This window comes from Theobroma cacao, chromosome 5, assembly GCF_000208745.1.
Source record: "Theobroma cacao cultivar B97-61/B2 chromosome 5, Criollo_cocoa_genome_V2, whole genome shotgun sequence".
In the NCBI taxonomy this organism is placed as follows: Eukaryota; Viridiplantae; Streptophyta; class Magnoliopsida; order Malvales; family Malvaceae; genus Theobroma; species Theobroma cacao.
In genome coordinates, this window is record NC_030854.1 from 31,098,671 (window position 1) to 31,121,416 (window position 22,746).

The window sequence follows — 22,746 nt, forward strand, 5'->3', positions numbered from 1 at the left end:
CGAGAAGTGAGTAGTGAATGGATTCTAGGGCTTGTCAAATACCTATAAATAGATGCTTGGGATTGATTAAGATGTTGGTTACCATCTGGTTGCTTTACTCCAGATTTGTTGCTTTCATCTGCTCCTGCTTTGGCAGCTTTTCCTTCCATACCCTCCTGATATTATGCATTCATCCATAACTTATACAAATATACAATAAAGTATGAATGTTGGTAAAACATTTCTTGAACGTAAATTTAAGGATAACAAGTTTTATTATATTCTTAAATTAATCTTTTATAGATTTAAATATTGTCAAATTTAATATAAATCTTATCAATCTTTAAATTTCAGTTGGTTATGGGCTTATGAAGGCATTACCTGCGTATCAGCCTCTAGTTTGACTGCCTTTTCAGCAGATGCTGCCGCTGCAGTATCATCTTCGGTTGACATAATGAAATATGAAATAGACTTAAAGTTCCTATAATCATCAAAGGTAGTTGAAATGAACAAGTAATTATATAGTACATAAAAAATCAACCCATGCTTGAGGCATAGTGTCATTTTAAATTTGCAAATAACATACTTATACATTAGAAATATTTTTTTATTTTGAAACGTAATTAATTTTATCAAAGTAAAATCTATAAGAAGCCCAAGGTTTTAATAGGTCTACGCATGTGCAAAAACAATTTACACAATTTTAAATCATCATTATATGATTTTATTTTGTAATTAGCCTCTTCTATTTATATTTAATCAAAAACACTAAAGGCAAAGTCCTCAAATATTCCTAACAAATCACCTACAAATCTAATTTTTCTACATACCACTGCTTCAATCTCTATACTCGTTAATGGGTTTCCCACTAGAGAAGTAAATATATGTAAAGGACTTAGGCAAGGTTGTCCTTTCTCTTCTTTGCTCTTTAATTTAGCAGTTGAGGTCTTCAGCTTATGATGCATAAGGCGAATAACAATCAACTTGTGAAGGGTGTGGAAGTCGGCCGTTCAAGAATTTGTGTCTCACACCTTCAGGACACCGATGAAACTGTAATTGTTTTTAAGCCTGATTTTCTTTCTCTTGTTAATGCTAAACGTATTTTGAAGTGTTTTTAGACGAATTCGAGATTAAGGATTAATTTTCAGAAAAGTTAGCTCTATGGTATTGGCGTGGACAAGAATGTTGTGGCAGCATGGGCTGATCAAATTAACTGCAAAGCTGGCAAGCTTCCAACAATTTACCTAGGGCTGCCCTTGGGAGTTACTCAAAATTCTATAAGCATGTGGCAACCAGTCATTCAACAAAAAGCTTGCCTTATGAAAGACCAAGACTCTATCTATGGGTGGTCATGTCACGTTTCTAAAATCTATCCTTAACAGCCTTCCGATCTTCAATATGTCACTCTTTCAAATGCCAGTAAGTGTTCAGAACTCCATCAACAAGATCTAGAGAAAGTTCCTTTGAGGTGGTCTTAATTTGATAAGTAGACTCCATCATGTCAATTGGGATGCGATGTGTAATTATTGTGACTTGGGTGGGCTTGGCATCATTGATATTGGCCTTAAAAATAGAGCGCTCTTAAACAAGTGGCTCTGGTGCTTCTGCAATGACTCGAACAGTCTTTGGAAGCAAGTGATAGTGGAGAAGCTCGGTAATAAGGAAGATAGACTTATGTCGAGGCCAGCTCAAGGTGTTAGAGTGTCTGGGTTCTGGAAAAGCATAACCAAGCCTCTGGATGGCAGCTGCTGCTTCAATAACTTTGTGCTGGATGGTATTGGCATTACTTGACGCACTGGCGAGAGAGCCAACTTCTTAGACGAGGAATAGATAGAGGGTCAAATTCTAACGCATTCTTTCCTCAAAGTCTACACTTTGGCTTGTAAAAAAGAGGATAAAGTTGCCGATTTTGGTAATTGGGATAGTGGGGATTGAAAATAGCACATTGAATTAAGGTAGAATGTGTTTAGTTGGGAAGAGGAACAGTGGGGGCAATTTATAGGGCATTTGGAGAGTCAAGTCTTGGTTAGAGAGTTTGATGACAAGCTTATATGGAAAGGCAACACCAGTGGGGACTATAATACTAGATCACTTTACAAAGCTGTCCACAATAGCACTGAGTATGCTAGTAATTGGAGGCAGATTTGGTCAGTTCTCGCACCCTTCAAGACTGAAATTTTCTACTGGAAACTAGTTAGGGGAAGGTTGGCTGTCAAGGACTCCCTTGTCAGTAAGGGGATACTTAGTGATGCCCTAATTATTTGTCTACTGTGTAAGAAGGAAAGGGAGACAATTGGCCATCTCTTTTTCACATGTGAGTGCACATGGCTGCTGTGGAAATGGTGGGGAAGCTATGGAATGTTGATTGGGTTGCACATGGGGATCCTCTCTCGTGTTTTCTATCTTGGTTCAGGTTTAGCAGCTGCTTGGAAAATGGTTTAGTCTAGAGAATGGCACGGTATTCCATCATCTAGGCGATATGGATCTCAAGGAATGATGTTGTATTTAAAGGAAAACTATGGGTGGTTGATCAAGTCTTTGAACTTATCAAAGTTAGAGTGGCCTGGTGGTGCAATGCAAAATGGTCTGAGTTGAATCTAAGTATTGGAAATTTGGTTCGGTTTCCATATGAGGGAACTAATCCCATCACAAGAAGAAGAAAAGTTAAGCCTCAAGTGCACTTGTTAAAACCATAAGCAAGGTGGCTAAGTTCAACACAGATGGAGCCTCTAGAGGAATCCCCGACAAGTCTGGCATTGACGGTATTTTGTGCAATGACAACAACGGTTCTCTTATTCTCTTCTCCAAATCAATTGGAACCTCTGATTCAAACAGGGCCCAGCTCCTTGCTGTTAAGGAAGCTACTCTTCTCTTTGCTGCATAGGAGTGGTGCGCCCCTCCCACTCTTTGCTGTTTGAATATGGTTCTCAAAATATTATTAAATGGAATCAAAACCCCCATACTATGCCATGGAGGTTAAGGAGATTGGTAATGCAGGTTATGAAATGTCTTGAGAAAGTTCAGTACTGGCAGATACGGTATGTGCCATGCTCTGCGAATGGTGAAGCTGATGGTTTAACTAAGAGTGGCGTTCAAAGAGCTCATGGTTTACTGTGGATCAACACTGAGGCTATAGGTAATCTACGGAACAATCTACCTTTGGGCAACATTGATGCTGCTGACTGCTAACTGTGAGACTGCTACTGTGAAACTGCATTGCAAATAGCTATTCTCTCCTATAAATATTTTCTGTTTTGTTCTGGGCATCCGGTTGTAGTTTCTTTGCTCTTATGCCCATGTTCTTGCGGTGGAGGGAACCCACTCTATTTTGGACTTTTCCCTCCGGTTCTGGGCGGTCAATTGCTGCCGCCCTCACAGACTATGACCTTTTCGTCAGTCATCAGTCTGATTTTGTTCTTACTGAAAACAAATCAAGCTTTTCAAAAAAAAAAAAAACCATTTCCTTCCTCTCAAATTTGCTTCTCCAAGTGCTTGATAATTAAATAAAATATAGTAAAAACATCAATAGCAATACATCAACTATAAAAAGAATATGATTGTCAAATTTCTTTATCTCCATTGACACTTTAATTAAGTAGTCATATTGATTTTAATGATATGCTTCATCTACAATAAATTAACAACTCGCAGATCAGTTTAAACTTGAAGATCATCTATCAAAGTATAAGTTTAAATGTCGAGATTGAGAAATAAAATATAAAAATCTATATGTTAATTTCAATAAAAGCTACCTATGTGCCTCAAGATTTGGTAGCAGACTCTATGATTGTCACAAAGTGGAAGAAAAATAATTAAGTTGGTGAATTGCAGTTAAACAAAATAGAAAACTAAAAATTCCAATTGAAATTGTTCTTAAGGAGGTTTTACCTTCATCATAATTTATTGGTTTCTAACTAATCTAGAAAACAAAATCATGCCTGAAATTTTCAATATACAAATAAAGATATGTAAGAAATGTGTTTTGTAACTGTAATTGAGAAATCTTACCACTTTTCTAGTATGCTTAGTCGACTTCACGAATTGAGTTAACACAGTTTCAATCCTGTATGAAGAATACAAAAGGGGATGAAGAGAATATATAGAAAAGGGAAATGAAAAGAATATATAACAATGGTAAAAAAAAAAAACACTAAGAAAACAATCATGAAGTACATAATAAAAGTTAGAATTTATCTCCTATAAAGATAATGACCTCTTGTTCTTAGAAAAGAGGTTAAAGTATCAAATGGGAGACAGATACAAAATCGATGTCTAAATTACGAAAGAAAATTATTCTATAAAACTGTACATAATTATAGGTTTTCATTCATTCTGGATATAAATTAACATTACAGTAATCATAAATCTAAACGTAATCATAAAATATATATATATATATATATATATATATATTTTTGTAAAATCATTCTTCGTACTAACCTTTTCAAAGACAAAAAAGAAGCTGCTACCCTTTAATCTAATAAAAAAAATTGATGGATTGTTTCTTTTTAATCTATACAAATATATATATTGAGAATCGCTTATTTATGGTAAACACTTAATCATGATTTTACAATAACCTTAAATAGCCGAAAGAATGCTGGATAGATTATACTTTCCTTTTATTAAATTTATGCTGATCTGTGCACGGCTCTTAATTTTGGAAGGTTTTGCAAAATATCTTGAATTGATGAATATCAATTTGAACGAGCTAATAATTTGAAATGGTTGGTAGCAAGATAGCAAATTAAAAGTGATAAAAGATCAATAATTATAATGTTTATTTTTAATGTTTATAGTGGCTCAATAAATACGAATTTGTAAAATTTAGTTCAAAATAAAAGCATAAGCGCTTAATTGAATACAATAAAAGTTTAAAGACTTATTTGAATTTTTTTAAATATTTTGAGGGCTTTTTTAGATATTACACATTCTTTTCCATATAATGCATTCCTTTCCCTGTTTGAGTTAATTAAATATATCCAAAGTCCCCAACCTTTAAGTAAAAACTCATTTTGGTGACTAACTCCTTTTAATTGTTTCAGTAAAATCCAAAACCTCTTTATATTGTTTTAATAATGTAATACCATTAAATAATTCCGCTCAAATAAACAGAAATGCCTAGATGATTGTTTAGTAAGCACTTTTCGTCGAATTTAACTGAATTATGTAACGACAAGGACTATATTGTAATGCCTTAAAAGGATTTGGGACTTGAATTAAGCGATTGAGAAGTTGAGGATCAAGAATAAAATGAAAACTAGAGAAATTATTCAAAAATTAATTGTGAAGATGGAAATTCATCTATAACATGAATTTTTGAAGATTGAATTTGGATTTTATTTGTTATTCAAATTAATTATTAGGATGAATGTAAAAAGGTTTACATTTTTTTTTTTGGGAAAGAAAGATTTGATTTAAACATAAAAAAAATACCTCTTTATTTGAGAGAGCACAACCAACAAATTTAAAATTCACATTAGGATTCATGTATATCAAATTCACTATATACTTACTTGAAATGTGACAAATTCATGAATTTAACTGTAATCATGATGTTACGTTTTTATGAATTTATGGCATAACTTTTTTAATAATTAAAATTAAATATCTAAACTCCTTCATTTCAAATTAAGTTCCCTAAGATAAATCTGTCTTGAAATTCTCTTATATAGAATATACAAGGTTAAATGAACCAATGTATAGTGTTTAAAAGAGATCGAAAATATGTTAACAAGGAAAAAAACAAGAGAATAAAAGGATATAATTTCTTGTTTGTTTAAGTAATCTCCAAAGAAGTTTGCTAAAAAAAAAAAAACAAATCTTAAGGGCATTGGGTAAGATGTTTTTTTACAAAATGGATCTTTTATACATTAATTAATTTCGTCACATTTAATTTTTTTTTCCCAATACATCATTTGAGCACACTTTTAACTCTGAAATTCTCTCTGGTTTAGATTAAAACACCAATATAGTATTCCTATGTAAATGGGAAGTCCAGCAATTAGTTGACCGACAAGCATGAAGGTCTATAGGATTCATTTGGTAGGAAAGATGAAAAAGAGAAATGATGATTTTTCCTTATAATCTAATGACTAGGTTTCGTAACTACACTTTGAATCAAAACCTTTTCCTTCCTTCCTCGTTTTTATCCTCCCTAGCTACCAAACGGGTCTTAGTAACTAGTAATGGTTGAGCTATTATATTGGTATAATGCCCATACACACATACCTTGCGCTGGCCCGCTCCCCTTCTTTTAAAAATTTTAAAATTTCTTAAAATATTTTTACTTTTTTAGAATTTTATAATTTTGCTCCTATAATATATTTTTTGTTTGATAAGATGTCCCATAATAATTAGTTAACAACTAATTTTAATAGATTTAGGAATTAAAATAAAATCTATTATAATAGAATTATTCTCCAAATTTCACTGTTTCAAGACCCAATGACCAACCCACCTCTTGTTTGTCTTTCCAAACGCGAAATCTTGTCTCCGTCATTAAAAGGACAACAATTAACTCTAAAGGGACTTAAGTTGTTTTTCTTAGTAGGTCACCCATAATTGACTACTTCTACTCAGGGTGAGCAACCATTAGTGGTAACCCACCAATCGATTGGCGTCGACTGTTTTACCTCCCGATTTACCTCTGGTCTAATATATCTATTGGTAGAATCAAAATGCTTGCCATTACAACAAAAGCTTATGTCGATGTTGGGCAACTTTAATCCTTTAATCCATAGTAATGCAAAGCCAAATACTAATTAATAGGCAAAACTTAAAGGATTTGTGCATCATAAATACCAACAAATTAGGCTATATATATTAATCACTAATATTTATATTAATCACTAATATTAGGCGAGTACGTTAAAATTCCATACATGGTACGGAAGCTTTCATTAATCAAGCAAAGCAAGCAACAGCCTAGGCTTGGTGCTGCTCCTCCATCACACCTTATAAGGTTAATGGCATTCCGGTAAGGGTTAACAGCCCCATCGCATGGTATAGGTCAAAACTAGGGACCGCAATGTGGTTAGCCACTCGGTTGGATAAATGCCCGCCTCGAATTCACCCTTACTTTTTGATATCTTCGTCCGGACTCAAACAATAACTCCTTTGCACACAAACCCACAAAAAACATGAAAGGTCAAAACAAGCCACAAATGATAGCCTAAAGAGATAAAGCATTCTGCATCATGTGTCCAACCCACAATGCACACTGATCCTATCAAGTATATCAATGCCCATTTTTGTTGCATATATCCAATCACTAATGCGCATTAAACATGATGAGTCAATTCACTCTCATTGTTGCAAGTGCGTGTGCAAAATGATTAGCGTCCTTATAAATCTACTTGTATCTAACTTCACTAATCATTCTACAACTTGTCAATATCAGTAAAAACCTTCCACAAAACCCATGACCTAGTATCCGATGTAAGAACCCATGAAAATGCAACACATGAATCTAACTTAATCACCAAAGATTTAATATTTTTCCATGGAGAATCAACATAAAGATATAAAACAGTTTGAATGGCTATAATCTGCATAATTAGACTCTCATATACCCAAAAGACCAAAGAGAAAACTCATTACATTACCATTACAATCTCTAAGCACTCCCCCACAACTTGTAGACCTGGGACTCCCTTTAGCTGATTTGTTGACATAAAATTTCAATTCACCCTCATTTGGGGAATCCAAACAACCTCTATTCTCGGATTATTTACGACATAAAGTCTACTAGTCATCCAAGGCATAATTCACCATCCAATTTCAATAATTAGACTTATATGTTCAACAAAAGATATTTTTTTAGATGGATTGTACATTTTAAAAACCAATAGATGCGCGTAAAATTATAATTAAAACTTAAAGATGTTAATACATTTTACCCAAAAAAATCCGTCGAGGGGTGATAAGTATATATATTTTAATAAAATTCCAAAAATTTTATTAACGGAAGAGTAATTTATACATGATACTTCACAACTGCCAATGAAAAGAGCCAAAACAGAAAAGCAAAAGAAAAGAGGGCTCCAAAGAACGAAGAAGGTGCACCAATTAATTGGCTTGTTAGCCTAATGGCGAATTTATTTCTTGTGGTTCGACCTTAGGAATGTATCAGTTTTTGGTGTTGATGCTTTGCTTAATTTTTTCTGCATTTTCTTTAATAGCTTCCTTTGTTTCATCGGCCTTTCCTAGCACAGTGTCTTTGGCCTTTTGAGCTGTCTCCTTGGCTGAATCCCATGCGTTTTGCGCAGTCTGCTTTGCTTTCGCAGTCATTTCTTGCGCTGCATCCGTTGCCTTGCCAGCCATTTCCTTTGTCTTCTGTCCCACCTATATATGTTAATCAAATTTTTTGCTGAGAAACCTGTTCACGCTATTATACTAACAGAAACGAGAAACATATCAACATAATCCCAAAGACAACACCCCGACGATTAAAAACTGGAGACTTTGAGCCTGAAAGAATAGGATTTTTATTACTTGGTCAGCTGTCGAAGTAGCCTTATCCTTTATGTTTTCACCAGTCTTCTTTGCTTCATTAGCTCCTTGTTTGACAGCCTCCTTTGCCTTATCACATGCTGCCTGAGCTTCCTGCTTCGAACTTGCCTAGAGCACATCAAAAAATAAATAAATAAATATTTCAAACAAGAACTCGCTTAATTATTGCCAACTAGGCTAAACCTGTGAAGCTAAAGACTGAAGTGAGAAGAAAAAATTACTTGAATAAATCTTGGCCTGACAGCTGCTGAAACTAACCTATTCCTAGTGATGGTGGCTCCAAAGTTACCAATAGTGAACAGGTTGTTAACAAGGTTTAAGATGGCCATTTTGATTTCTAATGGAACTTTGTTGGACAAGGACGAAACAATTGAACGCAAAAATTGTGTTTGTAAAGTGGGTATATAAAGAAGGAAGAAGGCGGTTTATGTTGGTTGATGTTAGAGTAATTTTTGAGAATGATTGGTTTAGAAGGTATGCTCTGTGGTCAAGAGGACCCAGTCTTATAGGATAGGTATGTGGTTTCAACACCAATTCATACTTTTAGGAACTAATAATACATGGCAGCAAACATTTTCATGCTTTTTTTTTTCCTTTTCCGATGATTGGACTTTAAAATTTAAGGTTTTAAGTTCCAATTTTAAGATGAAAGTGAGGTAAGAACACACGTATATGAAAGTATTGATTAACTAAAACAGAATGATCATATGTTCATATTCAAAGCACTCTAGCAGTAGAGAGTTTGTGAACCTTTGATTAATCGATGGCGATTCCTTTAACTTGTCCTGTTGAGATTAACTTTTGCAGTTAATCATTTTGAGTCCCTATTATTTGGATAACTCTATGGTAGTCAATCCAGGGTGTTACATCATCATATATTGGGCCCTTTACTCGAGTAGAAAAATAACAGGGTCTAATTCACATGTAAATTAAACTTACGTAAACTTGGTTTCTATTGATACAAAGAGAAATTGCTAAAAGCTTAACGTGCTAATTAAACTGGAGGAAATCTGAACCAAGCTGCTCGCATAAAAGAAGGTCAACACAATCTGGTGGATCATCAAAGACGTGCAATATCTCATCGAGTTTTGCCCCTGATCATCCAATATGCACAGACACTAAATTCTCCACAAACGTAAATAACTGTTCACTCCCCATTCTTCGAAAAGATGACCTTTAATTGCTTCAAGCAACAGAGAATGTGACTCATCGACATTCATTTTGAAAAAAAAAAATATATGAATACCAATCTTAGCAATAAGGGTCCAAAATTCAGATCCCTAAATCCACTTTCGAAAAATCCAAAATACTCCAGTTATAAGCACATTATTTTTCATAGTTATATCTGACTCTAACAATGACTCGTGACACCAAGAATTTTACAGAATAATAACATCCATGTCTTAAATGTTCAACATCTCGTGGAGATTGGTGTATCCTCATTTAAAGTGTGTAGACAAGGTCTAAGGTTGAAGCTAACCCAAAAACTGTTACTCTGGGGGCAAATTGGGAAGGGAGACAAAAACGAAAATTTCAAAGGTGCCATGCAGTAAACCATGTACAAGTAGAGAACAGATCATCCCCCATTCAGTAGCCTTTGTTTCCACGAATCCTAGCTCTCATGTCAACCTGGTAGTGAAAAAATGAATGCATAACAGGTTAGTATAACTGGAAGTGTTCGATTTTCAATATCATCAGAAGGCCATAACTCATTACTATTTCACCAAAATACCCAGCATTTCTCCTATAGAGTTTGTATTCATGTTACCTATTTACAAATTCAATCATCCAAGCTACGCGTTACTATGACAATAGTGTTTTTCAACTATTAAAATCATAAGCCTGCTTGATCTCCTTTGATATGATAATTCATTATCATCTATTTATCATGAACCTATGAAGCAAATATACCTATGTGCAATACAGATATCTTGCAACAAAGATACATTATAGATCGATTAGTTTCACAATCCTTGGTTTACAATAACAAAAGTAAGATTTCAAATGTAAGGAAAGAAAGATCACAAATGCATGGACCACCCGCAGCAGCAAAATGTGATAATGTTCTCACTAACTATAAATGAACAGCAATTAGCACTTCTATAGCAGAAGCTTCTAGGGATTAAGTTGCATTCAAAAGGGAAAAAACATGCTTTCCCTCCATCTTTCTCTCAGCAATTTGTTTCCCCTCCCCTTATTTAAAAGATAGTAAGGCTTTAAGAAAACAAACAGACAAATTGGGATCTTGGTCATATTAATACGTACTATATGTTAACAAAATGAAGGTTCTTTACTTTACAATTTACATAACTAATTTGACTCTAATTATTTCAATCTAACATGCTTTTCAAAGTCAATATATCCTAGACCACGTTCATGACTTTATCAAATATGTACATATGAACCCTGCATTCTATTATCATATAAAAAATACATACAAATGTAGGGTTTCCGCGATTAAAATTAAATAAGGGATACTGAGATGCTTAAGTTCATAAGCTCCATCTTAGTCAGAGTTTTTTCTACCATGCCAATGTCTGGCACACACCCAGCACCTCAAACTAGACGTGGTAGAAGAAAATGGTCCTTCAAATGTAAGGAAAAACTAACAAAAAATTAAGTGACCCACTGTTTGAGACTCATATGAGGTCCAAGAGACACAGGTTAAGATGCCACTATGAATAGTACCATTATCTTGTGGGACAGCAATTGCTCTGGATTTGGCCAAACTTTGAATGTACTAGATAGTCCTAAATCTAAAACTAAAGAAAACTAGAACATAACAAAACAGAGACCCTTTAATCTGAAGAATTACAATGATAAATATTCTAGCCTATGCCTTTATGACATTGTTGTGGGGATAAACTAAGAAAGCCAAAATCTAAAAATGAACTGCTCTATTAGGTTTGTTTGCCCTTTGTAAGCAATGCAATTCAATTGGGAGTTATAGGTGAAGAAAATTTTATTTCTTTTTTCAATTTAAAGTTCAGAAAAAAGGACACAGATAAAACCAACAAACCAGTATTTCTGATGTTTTTCAAATATATTCTGATTCTATATACATTACAGGAATAACTATTCATCTGGCAGAGAAATATACAAAAGACTTATTCATATCCTACTAGTAATCCCTTTTCCATTTGGTAAAATTCAACCTAGAGAAAAGGGTGGCAGCAAAGGTAACTGTAAGTGATATGAATCTTGTCGTTATCAACCATTTTCCACATGGGGACACCATAGCGGTTAGAACCTGAAATTCTGTCTTAGATCAAGTTCCAATCTTGGGATGAGCAAGGTGGGAGAGGCCTACCTCCCATTCTGTAATCCCAAATCATATACGAGAAGAAAAAAAATCAACAGCAGACCATTCTTTCAGGAAGAAAAAAAAATCAGATAACCATTTCCTAAACCAATTAAAATCATAACTTGGACCATAATTTAAACCATACCCATGAAAGATAAAAAGAAATCCCCAGCAATATAGGAGACATGAATAAGATAGAAAACATCTATAATTGAACACAGAGAAATAAGAAGAGAAGAAGCAGCATGCCTGTCCTCTTTTGCAATTGAAATAAGTTTCTCTGAGTCCTACACACTCGCTTGATATACAAGGGCTTTTTTCTCCAGCACATTCCCTGAAGGAACGCTTCTCAACCTGACCAACAATACCCAATTGCCCAAATACAATAATAATCTACAATTTTATGTCGGGAAAAAAATGGGAAAGCAGAGGGAAAAGAGAGCAGTAGAAAAAGGGAAGAAAGAGTACCTTGACACAATCTGATTCACTTAAACACTTTACCAGTTCCATGGCCAAACCCTTGCAAGACTTTGACATTTTTCACTTTCCCACAACCAGAAAAGCCTTTATCTGAAAATCCAACCAAGAAAAAGGAAAAAACGAAGGCACGCAAGTCCGTTATGATTACTGGGTTTTTGATTTGGAGGGCTCTTCTCGTTGAACTCGTGGGAAGCTTGTGCCTGGTGGGGTTTTAAGAAAGGGTTTATAAAAAGAGATATTTAGAGTTGGGTACCATGAAAAATGGTTATTTATACAAAAGGAACACATAAAATTTTATGAGCATTGAATATTTGGCTCAATAAGAAACATACCTTCTATTCAAATTCTCCTAAACCAAGGAAAGTTACATTTAAATTTTTTATATGAAATTTGGATGCAAACAAATTAAAAAAGATGAAGTGCAAAAATGGTTTTTAACACCATTGACCATTAATTACAATTGATTTGCAAAAGAAACCACAACAGCAACATTATGTATTTGGGATTCCTTCAAAGGACTATTGCTCATTTTGTATTTTCATTGATGATTAACTAGTGACAAAGGAGCGCCTATAACTATTGCTAAGAAAAAGAGATTTCTTCAGAAGTCCTTGGACTATTAAAAAATATAATTTAGCAGGAAATAATTCATGACTTTTTTAACACAAGAGTTTAACCCAAATTTTCCATCCAAAAGTTCTATCAATCAGCAAAGTGAAGATAATCAGAAACATAAGAGTATGAACAATACAATCACATTGCAGCGTCCAAAAATTTAACACAACATAACCTTCTCCGCAACAACCATATATGTTTTATTCATTGACCAGGCTAGACTCCATCAACCATTATAAAAGTACTATTATAGGGTACAAGTATGATAAAAACATGGAAATCTAGGAAGTGCATACTGGAAATCATTCTAGCAAAAAAAAAAAAAGGAACTTATAACCATAATTAATTCCTATACCCCAGGGGGAGATGAGCTAGATCCAACTGATTTCCAGAGCTTGACCCAATCCAGCATGGCTCCAGCAGCGCGAGCAAACACTGGATCTGTTGATCCTAGCTGCTCTTTAACAGCTTTTGCCACCTCAACGACACAGTCCTCTGCTGTTGTAGCTGTTCGTGGCAACCTCACTGACTGAAAGAATGGGACAACTTCCTCCATCAGCTTCACACCCTCCCACTCTTTTTTCAAGCTTGAGATAGCATCACCTCTATCAGTTCTCCACACATAAGGCAGTCCACTTTTCACACCAAGCCCCAGGTGATCGCATACAACCTTAACACACATCCCACTCCAGATGTCTTCCATTGTTTCCCACCTAAACTTACCTTCCCCAGCCAATCTCAAAGCTGGAACCAAGGCAGGTCCTACCACCTCACGATCAAAAGCAATGTTGATTCCACTAATAGGTGCCAGGGCCCTAGCTGGGACAGTGATAACTGCATCAACATATCGGGAATTCCTTTGTCTTGTCTTGAGGGCTTGAGTAGGTGCATCATGATCAGCCAGATTAAGCCAGAGCCCACATGACAAAGCACATTTCACCCCACTCCGAAGACTAAATGGGTAGCCACGAACAAAATCTGCTCCTTCAGAGAAAGGGTCATACAGAGTATTAAAAAAGAATGGAGTGGCTGGGTTTGTAAGGTTGGTAATATGCTGGGCAACAGCATCCACCAAAAAGCCTTTATTGTCCCTGGCAGGGAGACAGTCATCGTCTACAGAGATAATGTACTTCTTCAGAGAAACAAGATAGCCGAAATACCTGCATGAATAGCCAGAGAAGAGAATTGAAGTAGAAGAACCCACCACTCGATCTATGTCAGACTTTGTATAGACATCAAGGTTAAAGCCTTCAGGTATTTTGAGTTCCTCTTTCAAATCAGGGTCTTTGACAATTATGAGATGAAATCGAGAGAATATAGGTCTCCATTCATTCAAGAAAGATGTCATGTCAGAACTGACTGCTCCAATCACAATGTCAATCTCATCGTCCTTAATTTCTAGAGACATCTTGCCAAATACAAACAACAACCCAATTCAGAAAGTCTGGCCCCCTAAAAGCAACTGGTGTTTAGACCAAAGTACTGCGTGTTCCACAGATTAAACCAATCTCAGAATTTCTCAGAACATCCTATGGAGGGAACAAAAATTCATTTTGAAATCAGCTCAAAACCTATTGCTAAAAAAAAAAAGGAATATTCATTATTCTGAAAAAGACTTACTGGTAGGAAGGACAGGGGTAACTATGACCTGAATGTTGAGCGCCTGGATGAGTGAGTGGACCTCGTCCTTTCCGGTAGCTATAAACAGCTTCAGAACTCTCTCAGTTAGCTTTCCAGCTCTCAATGTTCTCTGCCGAATCATGAAAAATGCCACTTGAACCAAACAAAAAGTTCAAACAAAGAAATCACAAGGTTCCAGAGACAAGCTAGATTCATAAACCTAAATTCAAGCTTGGCAGACCGAAGAAAGAAAGTAAAAATAAGCATGAAGCTGAGATTTAATTCAATTATACTAAGGTTCAAAGGATTTGATGGAGAAAAGGAAAATGGAAAGAATTCAGAAACAAAAATGTGGAAAATTATGCAATACAGAATAAATAAGAAAAAGGTTAAGAAAAAGAAGAAAAAAAACATTATCATCGCATAGGAAATTTATTAAACAAGTGGCACAGATAACAAAACTTATCAAATCAAGTGATTAAAGCGAGTGATATGAGCTACCCATCCAAGCATAAGAAGGGAAACAAAGAAGAAAAATTTAGAAGCCTCTGTAACTTAAATTCAACAGCTAGTTTGCTGTTTCCTTAGACATGTCTTTAAAAGAATTAGTAAAATCTTTAGTCCTAAAGAACCAAAATGTAAACCTACATGCAAATCTCAAACTCCTTGACATCGAACCAAAATCACAAAACTTTTATTCTCCCAAAAATCCATTCAATGCCACTTAAACTGTCAGAAAATTTGTTCAAATCGATCAATTTAAAAACCAGTGCGGTGACTTTTCCTGCAAAGTATACTTATGGATCCAATACAATAAGACACTCCTCAAAGTATTCTCCTGCCTTGTTTTTTTAAGTGGGTAAATTTTATCAAGAAAGCAAAGTGCTACTTGTTGAAATGGAAAGAGAAACTCCTCTTCTTTGCCCCCAGCCACATTGATTGTAGGACTCAGCAGGCACCACAACCAACATGGCTGACCGCTTAGTTGTTGAAATCGCCATCAATATGGTAATCTATTCAGGTTTCTCCATTCACTGGAAACAACAATTGTCCACCAGATTTTGAATACTGCCTACTCTACTATGAAAAACATTAAATTCAACAGCAATTCTTCAAAATCTATGCTGATTGTCTTACCAGAGTTAAATTTCTTTGTCTACCACTTGGACTGAAAATTTAAACAAGAAAGAAAGAGCAGTGGCTTTACACATCCTAAGGCCTTAAAGTACTCATATATTAGTATCTAGATAACTTCAAGCTACTCGCATGAGATCCCAACACGCCCTTAAGTATACACCCGCTCACAATTTTTTGTTAGCAGTTGGAAATCAAGATGTAACCGAGACTGGAATTCAAATTCGATAGAAAATATTGACTGAAAGCCATTTTCGATTGAAAAGACAATGAATCATATTGAAGCACATATGAAACAAGTTTGAAACTTGTTTAATATGAAAAAAAAAAACAAAAGGAAGAAGAAGGAAACCCAGTTTAGATAGCTGATCAAAACAAACATGTGAATGCAAGAAAACAGACTAGGCAACTCCTTAACCAAACTATTAACCACTTCCTAAAGTCTTAGCCATATCACATTAAAATCAAAGGATTCGTGTAACCCAGAAAATCGTCATAGCTACAACCACACAACACAACCCAACCCAACCCAACCCAAACCATGAAACATTCATAACTTTACATAAAAAGAAAGAAATTCAAAAAGACAGTCAAGAATAGAACTACGCATCTACCCAAACGGCAAGAAAACTCAAGAAAAGAACATCAAGAACTAAGAATGAAGAGAGAAAGAAAGTTTACCAGGAAGAGATCGATGAGGATATGATCAGGTAGAGGAGAGAGATCGGTGATGTTGGATAGGTTTATGACAGCTGAATCTATAGTTAAAGACAGCAAAGAAGGCGGGGTTCTCATTCATTCACTTTAACTTATTTCATTTCCTAATTTTTTTTTATTGATTTCTTACAAAAAAAAATTAAAAGTAAAGGTATAATATTCTTGGATCTATAACTAAAACAAATACATATAAAATTAAAAAATAAAAATAAATGAAGAATCGGTCTAAGTGCTTGATCCGATTTTGCAGTTTTGCAGGCTGAGTATCTGCAGCGGTTTCTCCGTCACCCTTGTGTCTGACAATTTTTGATTGTACAGTCTAGTTCACAGTTATCTTCACACGTGCCTCGTCAGCCGCACGTATGGGGTTGGATGGGATCGGATCGGTGGAATCATGGGCTGAGAAAATAAACGGCTCTGACCCAGATTGAGCAACCCACTCCTATGCAAACTTGGGCTTCAATTGATTATTTGTAAGGGAGATTATTTTCTCTTATATTCAATAAATTGTTAATATATATATATATATGAATTTATTTTTTTTTAAGTATTAAATTGATAATTTAATGATGATAAAAAGATTCTTTTATACAGGAATGAATATGAAGATGTTGGGGACTCTAGCATGAAATATCACAGAAAATTTGCTCATCACTTTGCTGGTTTTGTATCTGAAACTGTTCCTTAGGACCTCTTGAAGCATGCTTCATGATCAAACTATAACCCCAAAGGAAATGGCTTAGACCCAAAGGTAATGCTGCAACAATGTCCAATTCAACACTAATGCAAAAACAACACTTAGTTCCAAAATGCAAAATTCAATATGCTACATATAGAGATAGTTCATGTGACCAAAAGAGCTCAAGCTCATATTATCCTACACTCCAAGCTTTCTCTACTCTTTAGTCTAAAGTCCTAAACAGCATAACAAGATGAAGTTTTTAATTAGTACACAAATCTCAGAAGAAAATGAAAATTCCATAGAGCCTACTAAAAGCAAGTCCATGATGAACTAGTTTCCTACTTCACTCCAATGACAGACATGAGAAACCGAAGCTTGGCATTGACTTCCACAACATCAGAAGTGTCCTTGAAGGAAGCGGGGGGTTCAATTCCAGTGAACAGATAGAGAGCTTTCAATTCCTCTGTGCACGTTTCCTTTCGTGCAGCTTCATATCCAACTATTGTTCGCAGCGCATTGATTTGTTCCCATACCTTCGCCTTACTGTATAATGCCTACAGTAGGATAGACTTAATGCAATCAATATGAAGTAGCCTACAAGCAAAAGCAACAAATAGACAAGAGGATTGAAATGTTTATAATCCTTTGCCATAAGCACATTTACTTCAGGAAAGACCTCTTCCCTATGTGCTAGGGGTTTTACCATCATGACGGTCATGTTCCGACAAGTTAATTCATGTTTGAGCAAGCTAGCCTGTTCTAAGTTTAAAAAAGATCAAAACAAAGGAACAACAAATAAATTGAAAATGACCAATAGGACCAGTGTGATCAGTTGCGTTCTCATCCCACAAATCAAAAAGTTACCATGTCGATAATTTTAAAGTAAGTGTTTCCATTATTTGCTTTCAATCTTATATTTTTTGAACTATGTCCGAACCAATGGGTGTACGTGTGAGAACTTAGGAAGAGAAGAAACTCAAGAAGCTCAATACAACCAGCAGCAACATATTATTCGGAATTGCTGTCTAATGAGACTGATTCTGTCTTGAAAAGGCAACTTGTTTTGGTGGCAAGATTCATCTGGGATGTGTTACAGCATTGTATTATATTATATGTTCCTGATTTCTTACCTTTTTTTTTTTTTTTCATTTTTCTCCCTTGGCCATAGTGGAAATTGAGGGCCTATACCTATCCAAGAACATCCAACATGCAACTTAATGTTGCTCTCAGAATCTAAAGGTTACTCAAAGTTAACACTGGCAACAATCACTAGACACCAGTAAATGTTTGTATAAACCCTTAAATTGTTCACTTCTCTCTAAACCGCAAACACTCACAGGTTGGTAAATGCTCAGTAGAGCCTCTCAAGACTTTAATGACACAAAATAAAAGAGCACATAGGTGTACAGCCTATGCATCCATACAAACTGTTGACAACATGACTATTGAGTTAAAAGCTTTCAGGGAAAAAAAAAAGGAAGAAAGTGGAAAGAACAGTACAGGTTTCACTTAAATTATGAGCAGCATCAGGCCAGGTGCTTATGTTTCATGTGCTGGCCCCAGGATTTAATGTTCTCCACAATGCAAATATTCAATTTTTTTTTCTTGTAAAAGTTTAATAGTCACCTAAAACAATCTGTGGCCTCCTCCTTTAAGACCTAAGCTTGCAGTCATTGTATATAATACAAATGTGGCATATGAAGCGCCACTGACATTTTTATAACAAACAAAGAATAGAGAAAGCATGCATAGATGGTCACTGAAAAAAAAATGGTGCATGCAGCAGTCAACAAAGGGGTAATGCCAGAAAGGCAATGATTTGATTGAAGATGACCAAATCAGTCCTTGGACTCAGAAAGCTAAGCCTTATTGATTGTAAAATGATTTTGGAACAAGAAGTAACGAAGGTAAGAAACAAATAATAAAGTGGTTAATACTAAGAATATTCTGAAACAATAAAAAAAAAGTAAGCTAAAAAAGTTCTGCCCTTATACATCAATTATTTGGAGTATGGCTCCCAATCTTAGTGAGACTGAGAATTCTATTCAGTAACAGCCACAATGATATGCAATATAAATAAACTTAGGCCTTACCTCATTGGAAGCTTTATCAATGGCACCTGCTGCAGATATATGAATGTCGTCTGATTCTTGAGCCTTTGTAGAAATAGGAAGCTCTAAAGAATCAGAAATCTCTTGGTGATCTGAGTAACTTAATGAAGGATGACTTTCTGCATGTGCACCATATGGGTATAAATATGAGAATCGCATTTACCCTTATTACCAAGAGCAATACTGAGAACAAGATAAACTGAAAAGCAACTATTGCAAAAGACTACCTTCAAAAGTGTTCACATATGAAGGGGAGCCCTGCTGACTAACCGTACTTAACAAGTCAAGCCCTTGTTCATCACCGATTTCTCTTTCATCTTTATTGGAGAAAATCACATCTTTCTTCTCCCAATTCAGTAGATAATTTTGTTCTACATTGTTTTCATTACCATCTTCTGCTCGTCCTCCTTCCATTAATATAGCACTTTCTACTATAATCTCTGTTGTACTGCTACCATTTTTTGCTGTTTCACTCACCAGGCCTACTGAGGGAATATTATCAACATCCATTTTCTCAGATAAACCTTCAATATCTGTACCCAGCTTCATCTCCTTTGAGGCAGCATCCAAATTTTCCATAGATTCCTTCATTTGCACTTTGTTATCTTCCTTATTTTCTTTGGGTTCGAACACCCTAGTTGGCTTTCCCATTCTGTCATAGGCAAGAATACATCTATTTTCAGCCTCTCCAACATCCCCAACAATTTTCTTATCATCCTTCTCTGCACCTGCATGCTCTTTTACTGTACGCAGCGTATCATCCACTGCATAATCAGTTTTCCCCTCATCCCTGATTTTTTCTAGTAATCCCGTAGTCTCGCTTACTAATTCTTCATCCTCTTCAATATCAGTAGACTCTGATAATTGTACAGCTACATTTTTTATTTGAAATGGTGTTTCCTCCTCAATATTGCTGCCATTCTTCTCATCTCCCTCAAACTCAACCACAATATTACAAACCTCCTCTATTGGCTCTTCACTCATACTTTCATCTCCGAGGAATTGTTCCACTTTCACTTCTGTTGTTCCCTCAATTTTCGCCTCTATCTCTTTTGATTGCTCCAACTCCACCTACATTACTCTTTCTCTCTCTGCTTATCATCCACTTCATGATCTGGTTTGCTCTCATCACTGATTCTTTCTGATAAACCCCTTGCTCCTATCACTAATTTCTCATTCTCTTCAACATCAATGAACTGGACTAACTGAACAGGTATATTTTTTACTTCCAGTGGTGTTTCCTCCATATTGCTGTCATTCTTATCACTTCCCTCTAAGCCACCTAGAATACCACTAACCTCATCTACTGGCTGCTCACCCACACTTTCTTCTACAAGGGGTTGTTTCTGTTTCCTTTCTGTTGCTCTCTCATTCCCTTCCAGTAGTTCTCCTTCGGCATCAACTTTTGCCCTTTTCACACCCTGCTTATCTTCCACTGCATCACGATTTCTGCCCTTTTCTCTGCCTCTTTCTAATGATCCCCTTGACTCTCTTACCAATTCATCACTCTCTATATTAGTGGCCTGAACTATTTGAGCGGCAACATTTTTCACTTCAGCTGTCGTTTCCTTATTCAAATTGCCCCTTTCTTTCTCTTCACCCTCATGAATCTCATCTCCTGGATGTTCATTCACACTTTCTGCGATGGATTGTTCCCCTTTCCTTTTTGTTGTTCCCTCAACTTTCAACTCAGTCTTCTTTATTGGTTTTCTCTGTGCATCTACGTTCTGAACACTCTCCTTATCATCCCTTGCATAATCAGATTTGTTCTCAACTTTATTTCTTCCCAATAAACCACTTCTCTCTCTTACTAATTCCCCATTGTCTTCGACATTTTCAGCTTCCAGTGGTGGTTCCTTCTCAATATTGCTGCTGTGCTTCTTGTCTCCCTCAACGATAGCCTCAGAACCTTGGCCATCACCTGCTAGCTGTTCACCCCTACTTTCCTCTACAGTAGGCTGCTCTGCTTTCGATTCTGTAACTTCCTTAACTTCTACCTCAAAACTTTCGGATGGACTTTCCTTTTCTTCATCCAAAAATTCACCATCATCTTCCTCATGCCTGTTTCCCTCTAAAATTTCATCCACTTCTTCCATTGATTTCTTTTCATCATTTTCAACACCATCATTTGAAAATGCATCCTCTTGCAAAATATTCCCTTCAACAAGTTCCTCCTTTACCTTGTCAACTAATTCAATTCTCATCTCAACTTCTTCAATTGTATCCTCCTTTATTTCTTTTTCCTCCCTCTCCATATTAAAACCTCCTTTAATCACTTCATTTTGTTCTCCTTGCTTCTCATCCCCATTAGCTTCTTCTTCACCATCATATGCCTCTCTATATTCCAACAATAATGGGGCAGTTGGTGAAGGCATTGGAAATAACCTACTCATGACAGTCTCAGTGCAAGCATAGCTTAGCAAGAAGATCCCATAAGGGACCAAACAAAAGAACCCAATAGCGGAGATAGCCACAAGTGGAGGAAGCACAAATGGTGCAGACGATACAACAATTCCAGTGACCAGTATTTTCTTTCCTAATCTCATCATCCAACGTAGTTTTCCGTTGTCACTGTTCCCTCCTGATGATTCTTGGATTTCCCATTCTGATTCTGGGTCATCCATCCTAGAACAAATTAACAAGCCTTAAATTAGTTACTCACTTAGCTGAAGAAAATAAAAAAAAAAAGAAAAGAAAATAAAATTGCCATCATTGAATTAATAAAATAAAATTCTGAACAAAATTCAGCATTAGAAAAGTTAACCAGCTAACCTTTTGTTTGGTTGCTTTGTAACTTGCCTTCAGATTTTCATGGATGCTAACAAATGGAGCCGAAAGGGCCAAAAACAGAATAATATCTAGAACATACATTACAGGGCACAAAATTAATCTTCATAATGATAATTCCAAATTCTGAAACATGGTCCTGCAAATTAACTGTCTAGAAATTAAAGGTAAGAGAAAGAAAGAACAACAAACAGAGAGTTTTGATATCTCTAAGAGAATTTTTTTCAACCCTTTGATCTTACTACCACACCTACCCCCAAGAAAAGAGAAACACAGGAATTTTTTCTCTCAAGTTTTCTTAGGAACCAAAAAATCTGTACAAGTTTTTACCTGATAAAAATACTTAGATAGTTACTTAGAACATTGTTGAAGTCATGATGGATCTTTCAAGCAGGTGTAGGTTTGATTGAAACTTGAAAAAGAGGGGAGTAGAAACATAAAGCCTAGCAGTGGAGTAGCAGTGTAAGCTGTAACATAGAAAAGAGCAAAGAAGGAAATGATCATTGAGTGTTGATAATGACACGCGTTGGAAAGAGGAGATTGCCAGATGTCCATTTGCATGCAGAGATAGGTTTCCGCACTTCAACGTGGTTGCTTAACACTGGCAACACTAAAGACCTGTTTCATCGGCCTGTGCATGTCAGAACAATGGCATGAATGTTAAGCACTTATAGTAGGACTCTTTTGGAAATGAATATAACTGCAGAAGCAACTTGTGTTATCGCAAACAAAGCTCAGAATACATCCATTTTAGTAGAATCAGATACTCTGCTAATCCATGCAGCTTCCTCAAAGTTGATACA

General features: G+C 35.7%; 3 protein-coding genes and 1 pseudogene across 4 annotated transcripts; all 4 read right to left on the minus strand.

Moving 5' to 3' along the window:
- Positions 7,915-8,878, minus strand: LOC18599420 (uncharacterized protein At4g13230). The gene is made up of 3 exons (XM_007029384.2): positions 8,715-8,878; positions 8,476-8,601; positions 7,915-8,325 (listed from the first exon to the last, which is right to left on the minus strand). The coding sequence occupies exons 1-3, from the start codon at positions 8,820-8,822 to the stop codon at positions 8,110-8,112; spliced, it is 450 nt and encodes a 149-aa protein (XP_007029446.1). The 5' UTR covers positions 8,823-8,878; the 3' UTR covers positions 7,915-8,109.
- Positions 9,389-12,496, minus strand: LOC18599421 (cytochrome c oxidase assembly factor 5). Its single transcript, XM_007029385.2, has 3 exons — positions 12,266-12,496; positions 12,047-12,151; positions 9,389-10,122 (listed from the first exon to the last, which is right to left on the minus strand). The coding sequence occupies exons 1-3, from the start codon at positions 12,332-12,334 to the stop codon at positions 10,081-10,083; spliced, it is 216 nt and encodes a 71-aa protein (XP_007029447.1). The 5' UTR covers positions 12,335-12,496; the 3' UTR covers positions 9,389-10,080.
- Positions 12,993-16,662, minus strand: LOC18599422 (probable UDP-arabinopyranose mutase 5). Of its 2 annotated transcripts, none has more exons than XM_018122134.1 (3): positions 16,328-16,662; positions 14,513-14,642; positions 12,993-14,290 (listed from the first exon to the last, which is right to left on the minus strand). In XM_018122134.1, exons 1-3 carry the CDS (start codon positions 16,439-16,441, stop codon positions 13,242-13,244), a joined length of 1,293 nt encoding a protein of 430 aa, XP_017977623.1. In that variant the 5' UTR covers positions 16,442-16,662; the 3' UTR covers positions 12,993-13,241. The 2 variants fall into 2 exon arrangements, with proteins under 2 accessions (XP_017977623.1, XP_007029450.2); XM_007029388.2 differs by having other exon boundaries at positions 12,993-14,421; positions 16,328-16,661.
- Positions 17,176-22,429, minus strand: LOC18599423 (annotated as a pseudogene).